Source organism: Ranitomeya variabilis, chromosome 5, assembly GCF_051348905.1.
Source record: "Ranitomeya variabilis isolate aRanVar5 chromosome 5, aRanVar5.hap1, whole genome shotgun sequence".
NCBI classification, from domain to species: Eukaryota; Metazoa; Chordata; class Amphibia; order Anura; family Dendrobatidae; genus Ranitomeya; species Ranitomeya variabilis.
The window spans coordinates 218888069-218901006 of record NC_135236.1 but is presented as its reverse complement, the minus strand read 5'-3'; the positions used below and the strand labels follow the sequence as shown (position 1 = coordinate 218901006).

The 12938-nt window shown below is 41.0% G+C and overlaps 1 protein-coding gene across 2 annotated transcripts in view; it reads left to right on the top strand.

The window, feature by feature from the left end:
* ZNF280D (zinc finger protein 280D) overlaps positions 1-12688 on the top strand; it is a 114237-nt gene extending 101549 nt beyond the window's left edge. The window contains exons 18-20 of one of the 2 annotated variants that reach the window (XM_077263804.1): positions 3000-3045; positions 6617-6657; positions 11700-12688. In XM_077263804.1, the coding sequence (XP_077119919.1) occupies positions 3000-3045; positions 6617-6657; positions 11700-12318 (706 nt within the window). In that variant the 3' untranslated portion in view covers positions 12319-12688. The remainder of the gene's footprint in view (positions 1-2999; positions 3046-6616; positions 6658-11699) is intronic. The other variant, XM_077263803.1, reaches the window with a different exon arrangement.
* The last annotated feature ends 250 nt before the right edge of the window (positions 12689-12938 follow it).

Genomic DNA, 12938 nt, shown 5'->3' with positions numbered 1-12938 from the left:
TGGAGTGACGGTGAATTTACTAGGTAAATGTAAGCTATTTTGACAACTTATGCCTTTCTCTACTTTGTAGCCATTAAAAAAAAAATGTCACACCTCTAAGGTACTGGCTACTTTAATAATAATAATAATTTTATTTATATAGCGCCAACATATTCCGCAGCGCTTTACAACTTATAGAGGGGACTTATACAGACAACAGACATTACAGCATAACAGAAATCACAGTTCAAAACAGATACCAGGAGGAATGAGGGCCCTGCTCGCAAGCTTACAAACTATGAGGAAAAGGGGAGACACGAGAGGTGGATGGTAACAATTGCTTTAGTTATTTGGACCAGCCATAGTGTAAGGCTCGGGTGTTCATGTAAAGCTGCATGAACCAGTTAACTGCCTAAGTATGTAACAGTACAGACACAGAGGCTATTAACTGCATAAAGTGTATGAGAACATGATGGAGGAACGTGATTATGTTGTTGTTTTTTATTAATAGGCCACACAGGGATAATTAGGTTAATGCGTTGAGGCGGTAGGCCAATCTGAACAAATGAGTTTTTAGTGCACGCTTAAAACTGTGGGGATTGGGGATTAATTGTATTAACCTAGGTAGTGCATTCCAAAGAATCGGCGCCGCACGTGTAAAGTCTTGGAGACGGGAGTGGGAGGTTCTGATTATTGAGGATGCTAACCTGAGGTCATTAGCAGAGCGGAGGGCACGGGTAGGTTGGTAGACTGAGACCAGAGAGGAGATGTAGGGTGGTGCTGAGCCATGGAGTGCTTTGTGGATGAGGGTAGTAGTTTTGTACTGGATTCTGGATTGGATGGGTAGCCAGTGTAATGACTGGCACAAGGTAGAGGCATCGGTGTAACGGTTGGCGAGGAATATGATCCTGGCAGCAGCATTCAGGACAGATTGGAGCGGGGAGAGTCTGGTAAAAGGTAGGCCAATTAGTAGAGAGTTACAATAGTCCAGACGAGAATGAATAAGTGAGACAGTAAGAGTTTTTGCAGAGTCGAAAGTAAGAAAAGGGCGAATTCTGGAAATGTTTTTGAGATGCAGATAAGAAGAGCGAGCCAGTGATCGGATGTGGGGGGTGAATGAAAGCTCGGAATCAAGGATGACTCCAAGGCAGCGGGCATGTTGCTTTGGAGTAATGGTGGAACCGCACACAGAGATGGCAATGTCGGGCAAAGGTAGGTTTGTAGAGGGAGAGAACACGAGGAGTTCAGTTTTTGACAGGTTCAGTTTCAGATAGAGGGAGGACATGATGTTAGAGACAGCGGTAAGACAATCACTGGTGTTTTCTAAAAAGGTCGGCGTGATAACAGGAGAAGAGGTATATAATTGGGTGTCGTCAGCATAGAGATGGTACTGGAAACCAAATCTACTGATTGTTTGTCCAATAGGGGCAGTATACAAAGAGAAGAGGAGGGGGCCTAGGACTGATCCTTGAGGAACCCCAACAGTAAGGGGAAGGTGAGAGGAGGAGGAACCAGCAAAACAAACAGTGAAGGATCGGCCAGAGAGATAGGAGGAGAACCAAGAGAGAACGGTGTCCTTGAGGCCGATGGAGCGGAGCATAGTGAGGAGGAGCTGATGATCCACAGTGTCGAATGCTGCGGAGAGATCCAAGAGAATTAGCATGGAATAGTGACCATTAGATTTAGCTGTTAGTAGGTCATTAGAGACTTTAGTGAGGGCAGTTTCAGTAGAGTGTAAAGAGCGGAAACCAGATTGAAGAGGGTCGAGAAGAGAATTATCTGAGAGATAGCGGGTAAGACGGGAGTGGACCAGGCGTTCCAGGAGTTTAGAGATGAAGGGAAGATTAGAGACAGGTCTATAATTAGCGGCACAATTTTGATCGAGGGAGGGCTTTTTAAGTAGTGGATGTATGATGGCATGCTTAAATGAGGAGGGAAAAATACCGGAAGTGAGGGAAAGGTTGAATATTTTTGTTAGGTGAGAGGTGACAGCCGGGGAAAGGGACTGGAGGAGATGCGACGGAATGGGGTCGCTGGTGCAAGTGGTCGGGCGAGAAGATGCAAGGAGCCTGCTTACTTCTTTACCTTGTTTGTTTGTTTTTGGGTTTTTTTTTAAATGAATGGCTATAAAGAGTAATTGTCATGTTGTTGTTTTTCTCCTACATCACAAAGTACACATGAAAATAAGAAACTTTGTAATTTTATCTTATTAGAGAAATCTGGTTCTTTCTCCCCATTGATCTTTAATTCTCAAAACTCTCATTTCACCAGTGAAATGGGTCTTTAGATTAGACAAATTTTCCCATTACTGAGATGGGAGATGGCAATTGGTGCTCATAAAGTTCTATTGAGAACAGTAACTGTTGTTTCAGGAGAACGTTTTGCAGAATGTCTGTGTCTGTCCCTACAGTAGATCCTCCTTCCCTATTCTCTGGTCATAGAATGTTATAAGCACCTACTGTTATCCACTGTTTCATTAATGGGGAAATCTGTCCTTACTGAATACAGATTTTATACCTGAATTTGAGAGGAGAACATCAGTCCAGGTGGAGAAATAAGCAGATTTATGAGAAGAGACTATTTAAATAAAAGTTGGATAATGTAATACTCCTGTGAAATCTGTTCCCTGTGTACTTTAGATTAGACTCACTGTGTAGTGGATTAAAGTAGATTATGTGCACTATATATAAAGCATTAGTACTTTTCTCTTCCTTTTACTTATCTTTGTCATATATTTTTCTTTTTAGTTGAACAATTGTGCCACATGTAATTAAAATACTCACTATGTGTTTACAATGTCTGACACGATGCATCTATGGATTATGTATTTTCATTTTTCATGGTTATTTAAAAATGCTGGATTTTCAGTTGTATGATTTATTTGGCTTCTTTTGTGCTTTACAAATGCAATACATTGTATGACTGAAGTTCTTTTTAGGTAGGCCTAACTTATTTTATTTTTATTTAATTTTTGAAGATTAAGTATAAAATAAGATTATTTGGTTGATCTTTCTTTTTAGACCAAGACTTTATTCTTCAGTAAAGCTGAAGCAAATCAGTGGACAGGTATGAAAATATTTTTTACTTTTATATGAACATTGTTTTTGTAGAAAACATAAGTGGACATTTGCAGCAAACATTTACATATGCAGTATGAACGAGTTTTTCAGACCAAGCCCATGAAGTATCTGACTTCCTGGGAGATATATAAAAAATAAACACATTTTAAATGAATATCTAAACCGTATGTTTATAAAAGCTATGCATTCTTAACCAGTTCTAGATTGGGCCATTTTCAATCAGGCTCTTATTTGGGGGGGTCGGTTTTAGAGGAGCTATCACATTTTTCTGGGTTATTCAAATATGTTTAGCCTCCTTTGCGTGATGTTTGGGACCAGTGATGAGCGAATATACTCGTTACTCGAGATTTCTCGAGCATGCTCAGGGGTCCTCCGAGTATTTTTTTTATGGCTCGGAGTTTTAGTTTTTCTTGCCGAAGCTGAATAATTTACATCTGTTAGCCAGCATAAGTACATGTGGGGATGCCTGCTAGATGTAAATCATTCAGCTTCGGTGCTAAAAACTAAATCTCCGAGCCCTAAAAAATACTCTGAGAACCCCCGAGCATGCTCGAGAAATCTCGAGTAACGAGTATGTTCGCTCATCACTATTTGGGACCTAATTTGTGTTTTTTCATTTTAATGGCACAAATTGCCATTTTTTTTTGTTTGTTTTTATAGCGTGGTCTAGTAGTGGCTTTTTTTTAGTTTATTTTTGTATTTTTCTTGTTTTGCCTTTATTTATTTTGTATGTTTCACCCATCATTTTCCCCCATAAAGTCAATGAAGACCTTCTTGGGATGGGGTTTTCCAAATTCATTTATAGGGCCATTGTAAGGTTTTGGGGTTTTTTTAAATAAAAGGAATTTCTGCAATTTTGTGTGCTTAGGTTTTTGTTTTTTTAATAGCCCTACCACATTTTTTTTCTTCTTTTATGTGAATTATTTATGTACATTTATTTTTTTTTATATTAGGAACTAGACTTTGTGACTGTCCGTAAAGATACAAGACTGGTGTAAAGTACTTCCTCCAAATGTATCAGCAAAGTTTGTTTGGTAGAAAATATCTGATGAAGGAATATGTGAACCAGCCTTGTCCATCAGCCTTTTCCAACTAAAAAGCATCTTTCTCAAATGAAGTGTTGTTCATTGGGGGTGGCAGATGGAGCTGTCTGGTCACTTGTTCTTCCTTCAGCTGCTATTTTGAGAACTGGAGTGTCTTAGAGACAAGCAAATCGCTTTTAGGGCTCCTTTTCACTTGCGACATATGGCCATGTCTCGCAGGTTAAAACCCTCCTCTGGCGCCGCCACTTGAAAGCGGAGCGTGTGGCTCCATGTGTTGCTGTGCGGCCGCAAGCTTCGCTCTGGAGTGCCGGCGCCAGAGGAGGGTTTTAACCTGTGAGACTCGGATGTATGTCTCGCAAGTGAAAAGGAGCCCTTACAAGAAAGATTAGATTTTCCTAAATCCTGAATTTTTTTTTTTTTTTGTGATTCACTTTGTGCAATTGAACCAAAATGGTGGCTGGCCGCCACTTTGCTGATTTATAGGGGGCCAGAAAATGGTTGCAAAACATTAAAGGGATTCTGTCACCCCCTGGACAAATTTTAAACTATTACTATGGTTAAACCAGTCTTACCAGTATGCCTCATAGCTGCTGTGTAGATGTTGAGAAAAGCCCTTTTAATGTTATATGTTAGTGATTTCTTCCAGGCTCTGGGGCATGCGGTAAGAAATCCCTGCCTCCTCTCTATTATAATAGCACCCCCCTCCCATGCACGTCACACTGACTGTGACATGTAGTTGCGGCGATGTAATCCCTCACATGTGTTGTCCACTCATGCGGTTATGGGTACCTTGGTGTAGAGTCTTCATTGCTTGCGCACAAGATCGAAGATCATAAGATTTTCTCAGTACAGGAACATTTTATTTAAACACATTGAAATTGGGGAAGTTATTATTATTTCAAGATCTATTGATTTAAAATGAACTTTTGTTCTTGAGAAAACCCCTTTAAACAAAACTCCACTTGAGGCTTCGGGCAATGCATTTGTGGTGTCAGTGGCCTACTCATGTAGGAAGCAATGCACATAGTTAAAGGGAACCTTTCACCTCGTTTTTAGTTACTGTATGAAACTGGCCCCGGTGTGATGTTATGCAGTGTGCGTCACTCACCTGTTTTTGTCAAAGAAAACCTCCAAGTATTAGGTTTAAAAAAAAAAAAAAAAAAAGTTTATATCATTATGGGATTCCCTCACATACCTTTTCTTTCAGTCATAGGGGTGGTGACTTTATCTTTTCAGTCATATATCATTCGGTGTACTCTTGAAATTGGCACACCCACAGCATTGCATTTGATTGCCGTGACTGACCCGAAGTCCCGGCAGCCACGTATCAAATTCTGCTCCGGAGCCGCTCTGAGTTAGTGGCCACATGATGCGTGAGTGCGCGCACTACTGTGTCCCCCTGCTCTTTGTGCTCCAGGAGCGGATAGGCAGTGCACATGCACGGGATTTGATACGTGGCCAGTCACTTCGGGGCCAGTGAAGGCAATCAAATGCAATCCTGAGGATGGGCCTAATTTCAAAATTACTCTGAATTAATGATTCGTGGCTGAAATGATAGTCACCACCCCTAACTGAAAGAAAAGATATGTGAGGGAATCGTCTAATAATATAAAGTGGTTTTTTTAAACCAAATACTTACAGCTTTTCTTTGACAAAAATATGTTCGTTATGCACATTCCATCACTAACAGCGCACTGGGGCCAGTTTTATAGCTAAAAACAGGATGGACAAAAAGCAGTACATAAAAGGCCATAGGGAGCTGTGCAGCAGACTGGTCTTAAAGGCTGTGGCGCTGGGACAGGTGAACGGTGAGATGAGCATTTTTGTTTGTTTGGGTTTTTTTTAGCAAGCCCTCAGGACATATTGAGTCACATAAAATTTACAATAAATTTTAAATTCCTGGAAAAATGAAGCAAACAGTTGAATTAGCGCAGCATATCTGCAAAAATTCTAACATGAAATAAATTGTCACTAACCCTGTAATACTTGTGCATCAGTAAGTCATGCAGTAGATAAAATAAAGCTAGAATGACCAGTCCCATTTACATTTAAATGTCATGGTTTATTAGAATGGCTTATGAAGACTCTTGTTTAGGCCTCTTGCACATCTGTGTTAAAAATGAATTCCTAGGGATTCATGGGACCTTCATCTAATAAACATCTGGTTTCAGATCTGATTATTATTAATTGTGTTGTACAGAACTGTTCTTTGCTAGAAGTATTGCAGTGAATAGTTAATTGCAGCAATAATGGAAATAGAATGGTTTACACTTCCATTTGTGTGCTAACCTCATTTTACAAGAAATGTCATAAAATGTCACTAGTCTTTCATCTGAAAGTCTGTAAACTCAATATTTCGCAACTAGATGCCACTTGCAAGTTTACAATATTTTGACTAAGCAATGGGGATAATTAATTAGTATTAGATATTCCTTTGTTTATTGTGTGTGTATAATAATAGTTGAGTTGGTTCACATAAATGTGACGATTACTAATTGAGATTAATATCTGCAGGAGGAAAAAACTGGCTCTCATGTTGATGCAACAGCTGAAAGGTAAATAACATGTTCTGCTCTTGAACTTTCAAAGTAACATTAAAGTTCTAGTTCCTGTTTAATGTAGTTTTAACAGCTAATAAAAAAAGGATCTATTATATTTTAAAGTCTTAAGTTTGCAAAACAGATTCTTCTGTATCTCTAAAGAAAACACAACTTGTCTTGAATTTGTAGAGCCTTATAACATTTTTTAATCTACTCTGATTAAATGCTAAAAATAATGCAACCAGATATAATTGTATTGCATTTCAACAACTGTGTAGAACCTTACAGTATGCAAATAAAAAGGACACACAGACCCTAAATAAAAAGCTATATCGGTTGTACATACAAGAGGCATCTGTGATGCAAAATAACAGTTTACAGAGTCTAAAAACATTGACGAACAAGTCATACATTAATGCAAAATACCATGAAAAGTAATATTAAAAGCAATTAATAGATCATATTAAGCTTAAATAACATTGTGCATCAAATCTGTACATCCCAAGAGTTTATTCACTCTGCGGATTCAAGTGCCTGGACACTGGTATCAAATACCCAAGACCAGTTCTATATTCACTTATTCAGACAAGACCAAGCAGACACTTTTTCAGTGCTCTAGACTCTCTCCTCTGCTAGCAGCACTTCCCCACATTGTGTACATTGTAACTTCCTCCTCACCATTTTTGCATCACAACAGCTCACCACAATACAGTTCTCACCTGTTCCCCACCATTACATCTATCCTTTCATGCACTATTTTCTTCTCCCTTAGGATATGTGCACACGTTGAGTAATTGGCAGCGCTTTGGACGCAGCACATGTCCACGTCGTCCAAAGCACTGTCGTCTATAGAACGCAGGTGAATCCGCATGTGTTTATTGAACCATGTGGAATCGCTGCATCCAATACATTGTACAGGTGACAGTTATCTTGTGAAGGCTCCCCTCTGCAAGATAGACGTGCTGCGGTCTGTAAAAAAATGAGCCGCATGTCCGCCTCCGCCGGTGAGCTGCGTATGTCAGTGCACGCACAGTGGACATGTGATTTCTTGAAATCCCATCCAGTGTGCTGTAACATCTGGATGCTGCGGATTGAACGCTGTGCAAGTACGCAGCGTCTAACCCGCAGCGGTTTACTTATCGTATGCACATACCCTAACAGAACCAGTCTCCTTTTTTTTTTTCCCCTGTACAGCACAATTAAACTTCCCCCACCCATCCCAAATTTGAAGCATTATCCTATTCACTGCCAGCAGCTCAGCTGTTTTCTTTTCCCTTGTTGTTTGTGTTGCAAGAGCACGCTTGGACTGGCCCACAGGAGAATCCTCTGGTGGGCCCCTGTGCAAGAGTGGACCACCATCCTCTTACATGAGCAGCACTTGGCACAATGTACTTGAATCACAATGTACAAACATCTTATTCATTTAACAATCTACCCGGTTCATTGTTATACAAGTTTGGGATTAAAGGGAACCTGTCACCTCGTTTTTTCGGTATGAGATAAAAATACTGTTAAATAGGGCCTGAGCTGTGCATTACAATAGTGTACTTTGTGGACCCCGATTCCCCACCTATGCTGCCGAAATACGTTACCAAAGTAGTCGTTTTCGCCTGTCAATCAGGCTGGTCAGGTCGGATGGGCGTGGTGTCTTCCCCCAGATCTTGCGTAGTTTTCCGTTGGTGGCGTAGTGGTGTGCGCATGTCCAAGGTCCCGAATCCTGCACAGGGGTGTGAAAATAGCAGCAATGTCCGTTATTCCATTGGTGGTCGGTGGGCGCGGCCATCTTGCTTTGGCCGCGCGTGCGCAGAAGCGGCGCTCTGCTGGCCGCGGCTTCAGGAAAATGGCCGCGGGCATCCGCGCGTGCGCAGATGGCTATCGCGGCGGCCATTTTCGTGAAGCCGAGATGCGAACTCGGCTTCACGAAAATGGCCGCCGCGATAGCCATCTGCGCACGCGCGGATGCCCGCAGCCATTTTCCTGAAGCCGCGGCCAGCAGAGCGCCGCTTCTGCGCACGCGCGGCCAAAGCAAGATGGCCGCGCCCACCGACCACCAATGGAATAACGGACATCGCTGCTATTTTCACACCCCTGTGCAGGATTCGGGACCTTGGACATGCGCACACCACTACGCCACCAACGGAAAACTACGCAAGATCTGGGGGAAGACACCACGCCCATCCGACCTGACCAGCCTGATTGACAGGCGAAAACGACTACTTTGGTAACGTATTTCGGCAGCATAGGTGGGGAATCGGGGTCCACAAAGTACACTATTGTAATGCACAGCTCAGGCCCTATTTAACAGTATTTTTATCTCATACCGAAAAAACGAGGTGACAGGTTCCCTTTAAGAATAATGTCACATTTGCATGTAGCTGAAAAGTGGGGCCCTGGAATTAGTTACTGGTGGGCCCTTGCCACCCCAGTCCAAAACTGTGCAAGAGCCTTACAAAGCTCTCACAAAGGCATCAATCACATGTCCGTGCATCAACACTTGAATAAATTATAACGGTGTCATCAGTGTATGGTGCGTGTGTCCATTTATACCATCACTGTGTCACAAAGTGCTTTTCATGGATATATAAAGATATAAATTACATTACAAAGCTTTTCCTATCCTTTTCAATGTTGGCATATGAATGGCATCCATATTTGTACGTGTTTTTCACAGACTCGTATTGGCCTTTGGCACCTGTGCTATTGAAAAAAAAAGACATGTCTCCATGAGTTTTGGGGTATGTGCACACGTTGCAGATTTGCCTATGGAATTTTCTGCACAGAATACCCATGGCTCAATCCCAGGCTATGAATATCAGCCCACAGCTGTCTGCATAGCCTTTACTGGCTATTAAAATAGGGGATCCACCCCAAAAAATGACGTGGGGTCCCCCTATATTTTGTAGCCAGAAAGGCTACACAGACAGCTGTGGGCTGATATTCATAGCCTAGGAAGGGACAAAAAATAAAAAAATAAAAAAAAAAACCAACAGTATACTACCTGACCTAGTCCCTCTTTAATAATGATTATCCCACAACGATCTCCCCCATAGAGCTGTCACATCAGCAGATGTGACCGCTCTATAGGCCTCCGATGACCCACTGACCAGAGATAACCCTCCCGCAGTGTGTCAACGGAGATAAGCCTCTCGCTTTATGGCACTATAGCGTGAGAAAATGTGCACAGCGTTTTTGAATCTCACGTTGTAGTGCTGCAAAGTGACAGGTGAACTCCGGTGACCTGTTGGCTGCGGAGTGATACAATGTGAAGGATTATCTCCATCATTGTATCACTGGAGAGCTGTCGCATCAGCTGATGTGACAGCTCTCCACGGGGGATCGTTGTGGGACAATCGCATTAATTGGATTACGTTGGACACGGAGTATATTGTTGGTTTATTTTAATTTTTTTTCAGGTGAGCGAGGGCTTCGGGGATTAGGTGTACATGGTGAATATGAACTATATATGTACTGTTTTTTTTTTTTTTGTTTTTTTTCTTCTACATTCAACACATTAGCCAGATGATGGGACTACTACTGTCCCATCATTGGCCAATGTGTAAATCACTGTCACTGTAGCAGGCATAGCCAGATGGGACTTGTAGTCCCAGCGGACAATGCCCACACACTCACTCACACACACTCACACACACACACACTCACACACTCTCACTCACACACACACACACACACTCACACTCTGACACAGCCCCGGCAAACCCCTGGACAGCCTGCAGACCCACAGACACGTACACAGTCCCTGCCCACACTCTTCCCTCCTCCCGGGCCGCAGCGTTTCTCGCACTCGCATCCGCAGCGAAACCGCAGATCTTTTTTACATCTGCGGGTTTGCTGCGGATTGGCCTGACACAATGGAAGTCAATGGGTGCAGAAACGCTGCAGTTCCGCACAAAGAATTGACATGCTGCGGTAAAAAACCCGCTGCGAATCCGCTCATTTTTTTTTTTCCGCAGCATGTGCACAGCGTTTTTGAATTTCCCATTGATTAACATTGTGTGCACAACGCACTACGGATTTAAGGCAATTCCGCGCGTCCAAAAACGCAGCAGAAACGCATCAAAAAACGCATTGTGTGCACATACCCTAACACGGTCCGTGTAATAGCATGGAACTGTGAATAGCTGCATATGTTATAATGGATTTGTGTTCTATCTGTGAATGAAACGTACCCAACGAGTCCATGCCAATGAGACTTAATAGGCTATTGCCTCTCAGCACTTAGATGTAAGAGGAGAATCATTGTATCACAAGTCTTGCAACCACACAGTTCACAAAGCAAGGGTGGGCAGCACACAGACCACTATTTAATCATTTGAAATATCCCTATGGCAAATAATTTTGTTTTTAATTGCACCATCTTAGAATTGTAATAAGTGGAGTAAGTTCCATAAGTTTACAATACGACGTATTTTGTTAGAGAAACATTTGTTAGCATTTTTGTGAAGGAAGAAACCCAGGAAATTTTGTTCCTGCCAGTTGAAAAAAAAAATTGATAACCGAAGATTGTAGTTTCTCATTATCTTAAACAAAATACTAATTTGGAATAAAAAAAAGTTTTTTGTTTTTTTTAGCTTAAAAATTTTAAAAAATGGCAATAAAGAATAAAATAATCAGCTGTGTCGATAAAATCTGTGTAGATAAGTTGTATGAGACATGAAGTAAATAGCTAAATTATATTTGGGAAAGTTGTCCAGAATAGGAAAGACATGGCTGCCATATGTGTACATGGGTTGTTTGGTAATGAAGCTGCACTCCATTGAAGTGAATAATTCCCAGCTGCAATACTAAACACAACCTGTAGACTGACGGGTGCTGTTTTTAAAATAAGCCAGATATGTTTTTAGAATCCTGGACACGCCTTTTAAGTGCTTAAAAGGAAGACTCCTTCAAAAATAACTTTCTATTTAACTTATGTTCTGTGGGAAAAATATAGATGATGTTTGAGTTATTTTTGTTAGCAGAATTTTTTTGGGTGCTTTTTTTTATATCTTATGGAATACACTTCACTTTTAGCTAATAATCGTGTATTACTCTTTTAGTATGGAAGACGAGCACAAACCAGAGGCTACGAAGAAAGAGGACAATTCATGTGAAAGCAATATGACCTCTCTAGACCATACAAGTACATTAAGTAACACAGACAATATGTTTGTGCGGCAGGTAAATCTCAAGGCAGCCACTGAATCTCCAGGCAGCTGCTCTCCAAAATCCGAAAAAGTTCAGCCAAAAGACTTGTATAATAAAGATGACTGTGACATGGTGCAAGAGAAGATATGTTCTGAAGCGACTAATACAGAACTAAGTGAACCCACACATAGCAAAAATGTTTCAACCGAGAAAGCTGATTTGTGTTTGGTGCTGAAAGAAGGTCTTGCAGATTCAGATCTTGCTGGTGATGATGCTGAGTTTAAGCAATATTTAACTAAGCAAGCTCCAGATTCTGTAGGTTCTGACATTAGTGAGCCAAGTAGCATTCACCTGGATCCATTAACTCCTTCAGAGGTATTAGAGTATGAAGCTACAGAAATCCTGCAGAAAGGGGCTATTGTTGCATCGCAGAAAGGTGGAACTGGAGAGCAAGGAGAAGACAATACAGACAGTAGTGCGAATATAACTGTTACGAAAAAAGAGGAACCTGAAGCAGAAGCCGGTTTGTAAATGTCAAGAAGAGCTGTAGACATTCCTCCAGATGCCCTACTGACTTGATGGCAATTATATGAATAGTGGCCTGATGTAAGTTAAGTTGTAGATGAATGGGCTATTTTTCCAGGTGACTGCCATAAAGCAGTATTGCCCTGTTAAAGCAAGACAAGGAAACAAAAAGGACTGTTTTGTACCAACTTATTTTTTACATCAGTGTTCTTATTTTATTTTTAGGGCAGCTAAGCAGTATTGAAACATCTTAGGAAATATGTTTTAAGTTGGCTAGGTCAGAATGTGTTCATTATGCTAGAATCATATGTACCAGGAATAATTCTTTTATATACCATTCGTGTTTTTCCAAGAGAAGTAATACACTTTACAAGGTAAATGTCATGTAAAGGAGTTTTCTTTTTAGTTTTGAGTAAGTCATCATACCTAATTTTACAAGATTTTATTTGTTGAGAAAACAAAACTATGCACCTGAACTGGTGTAATCCTGCCAGCCTAATCTTATCTTGTTTTAAACTTTCAATGAAAGTGCAAAAAATACATTATTGACATGTTTTTGTATATAGTTATAAATATATATATATATACATATATATGTAGGATACATTCGTACTGGAGTCGTACAT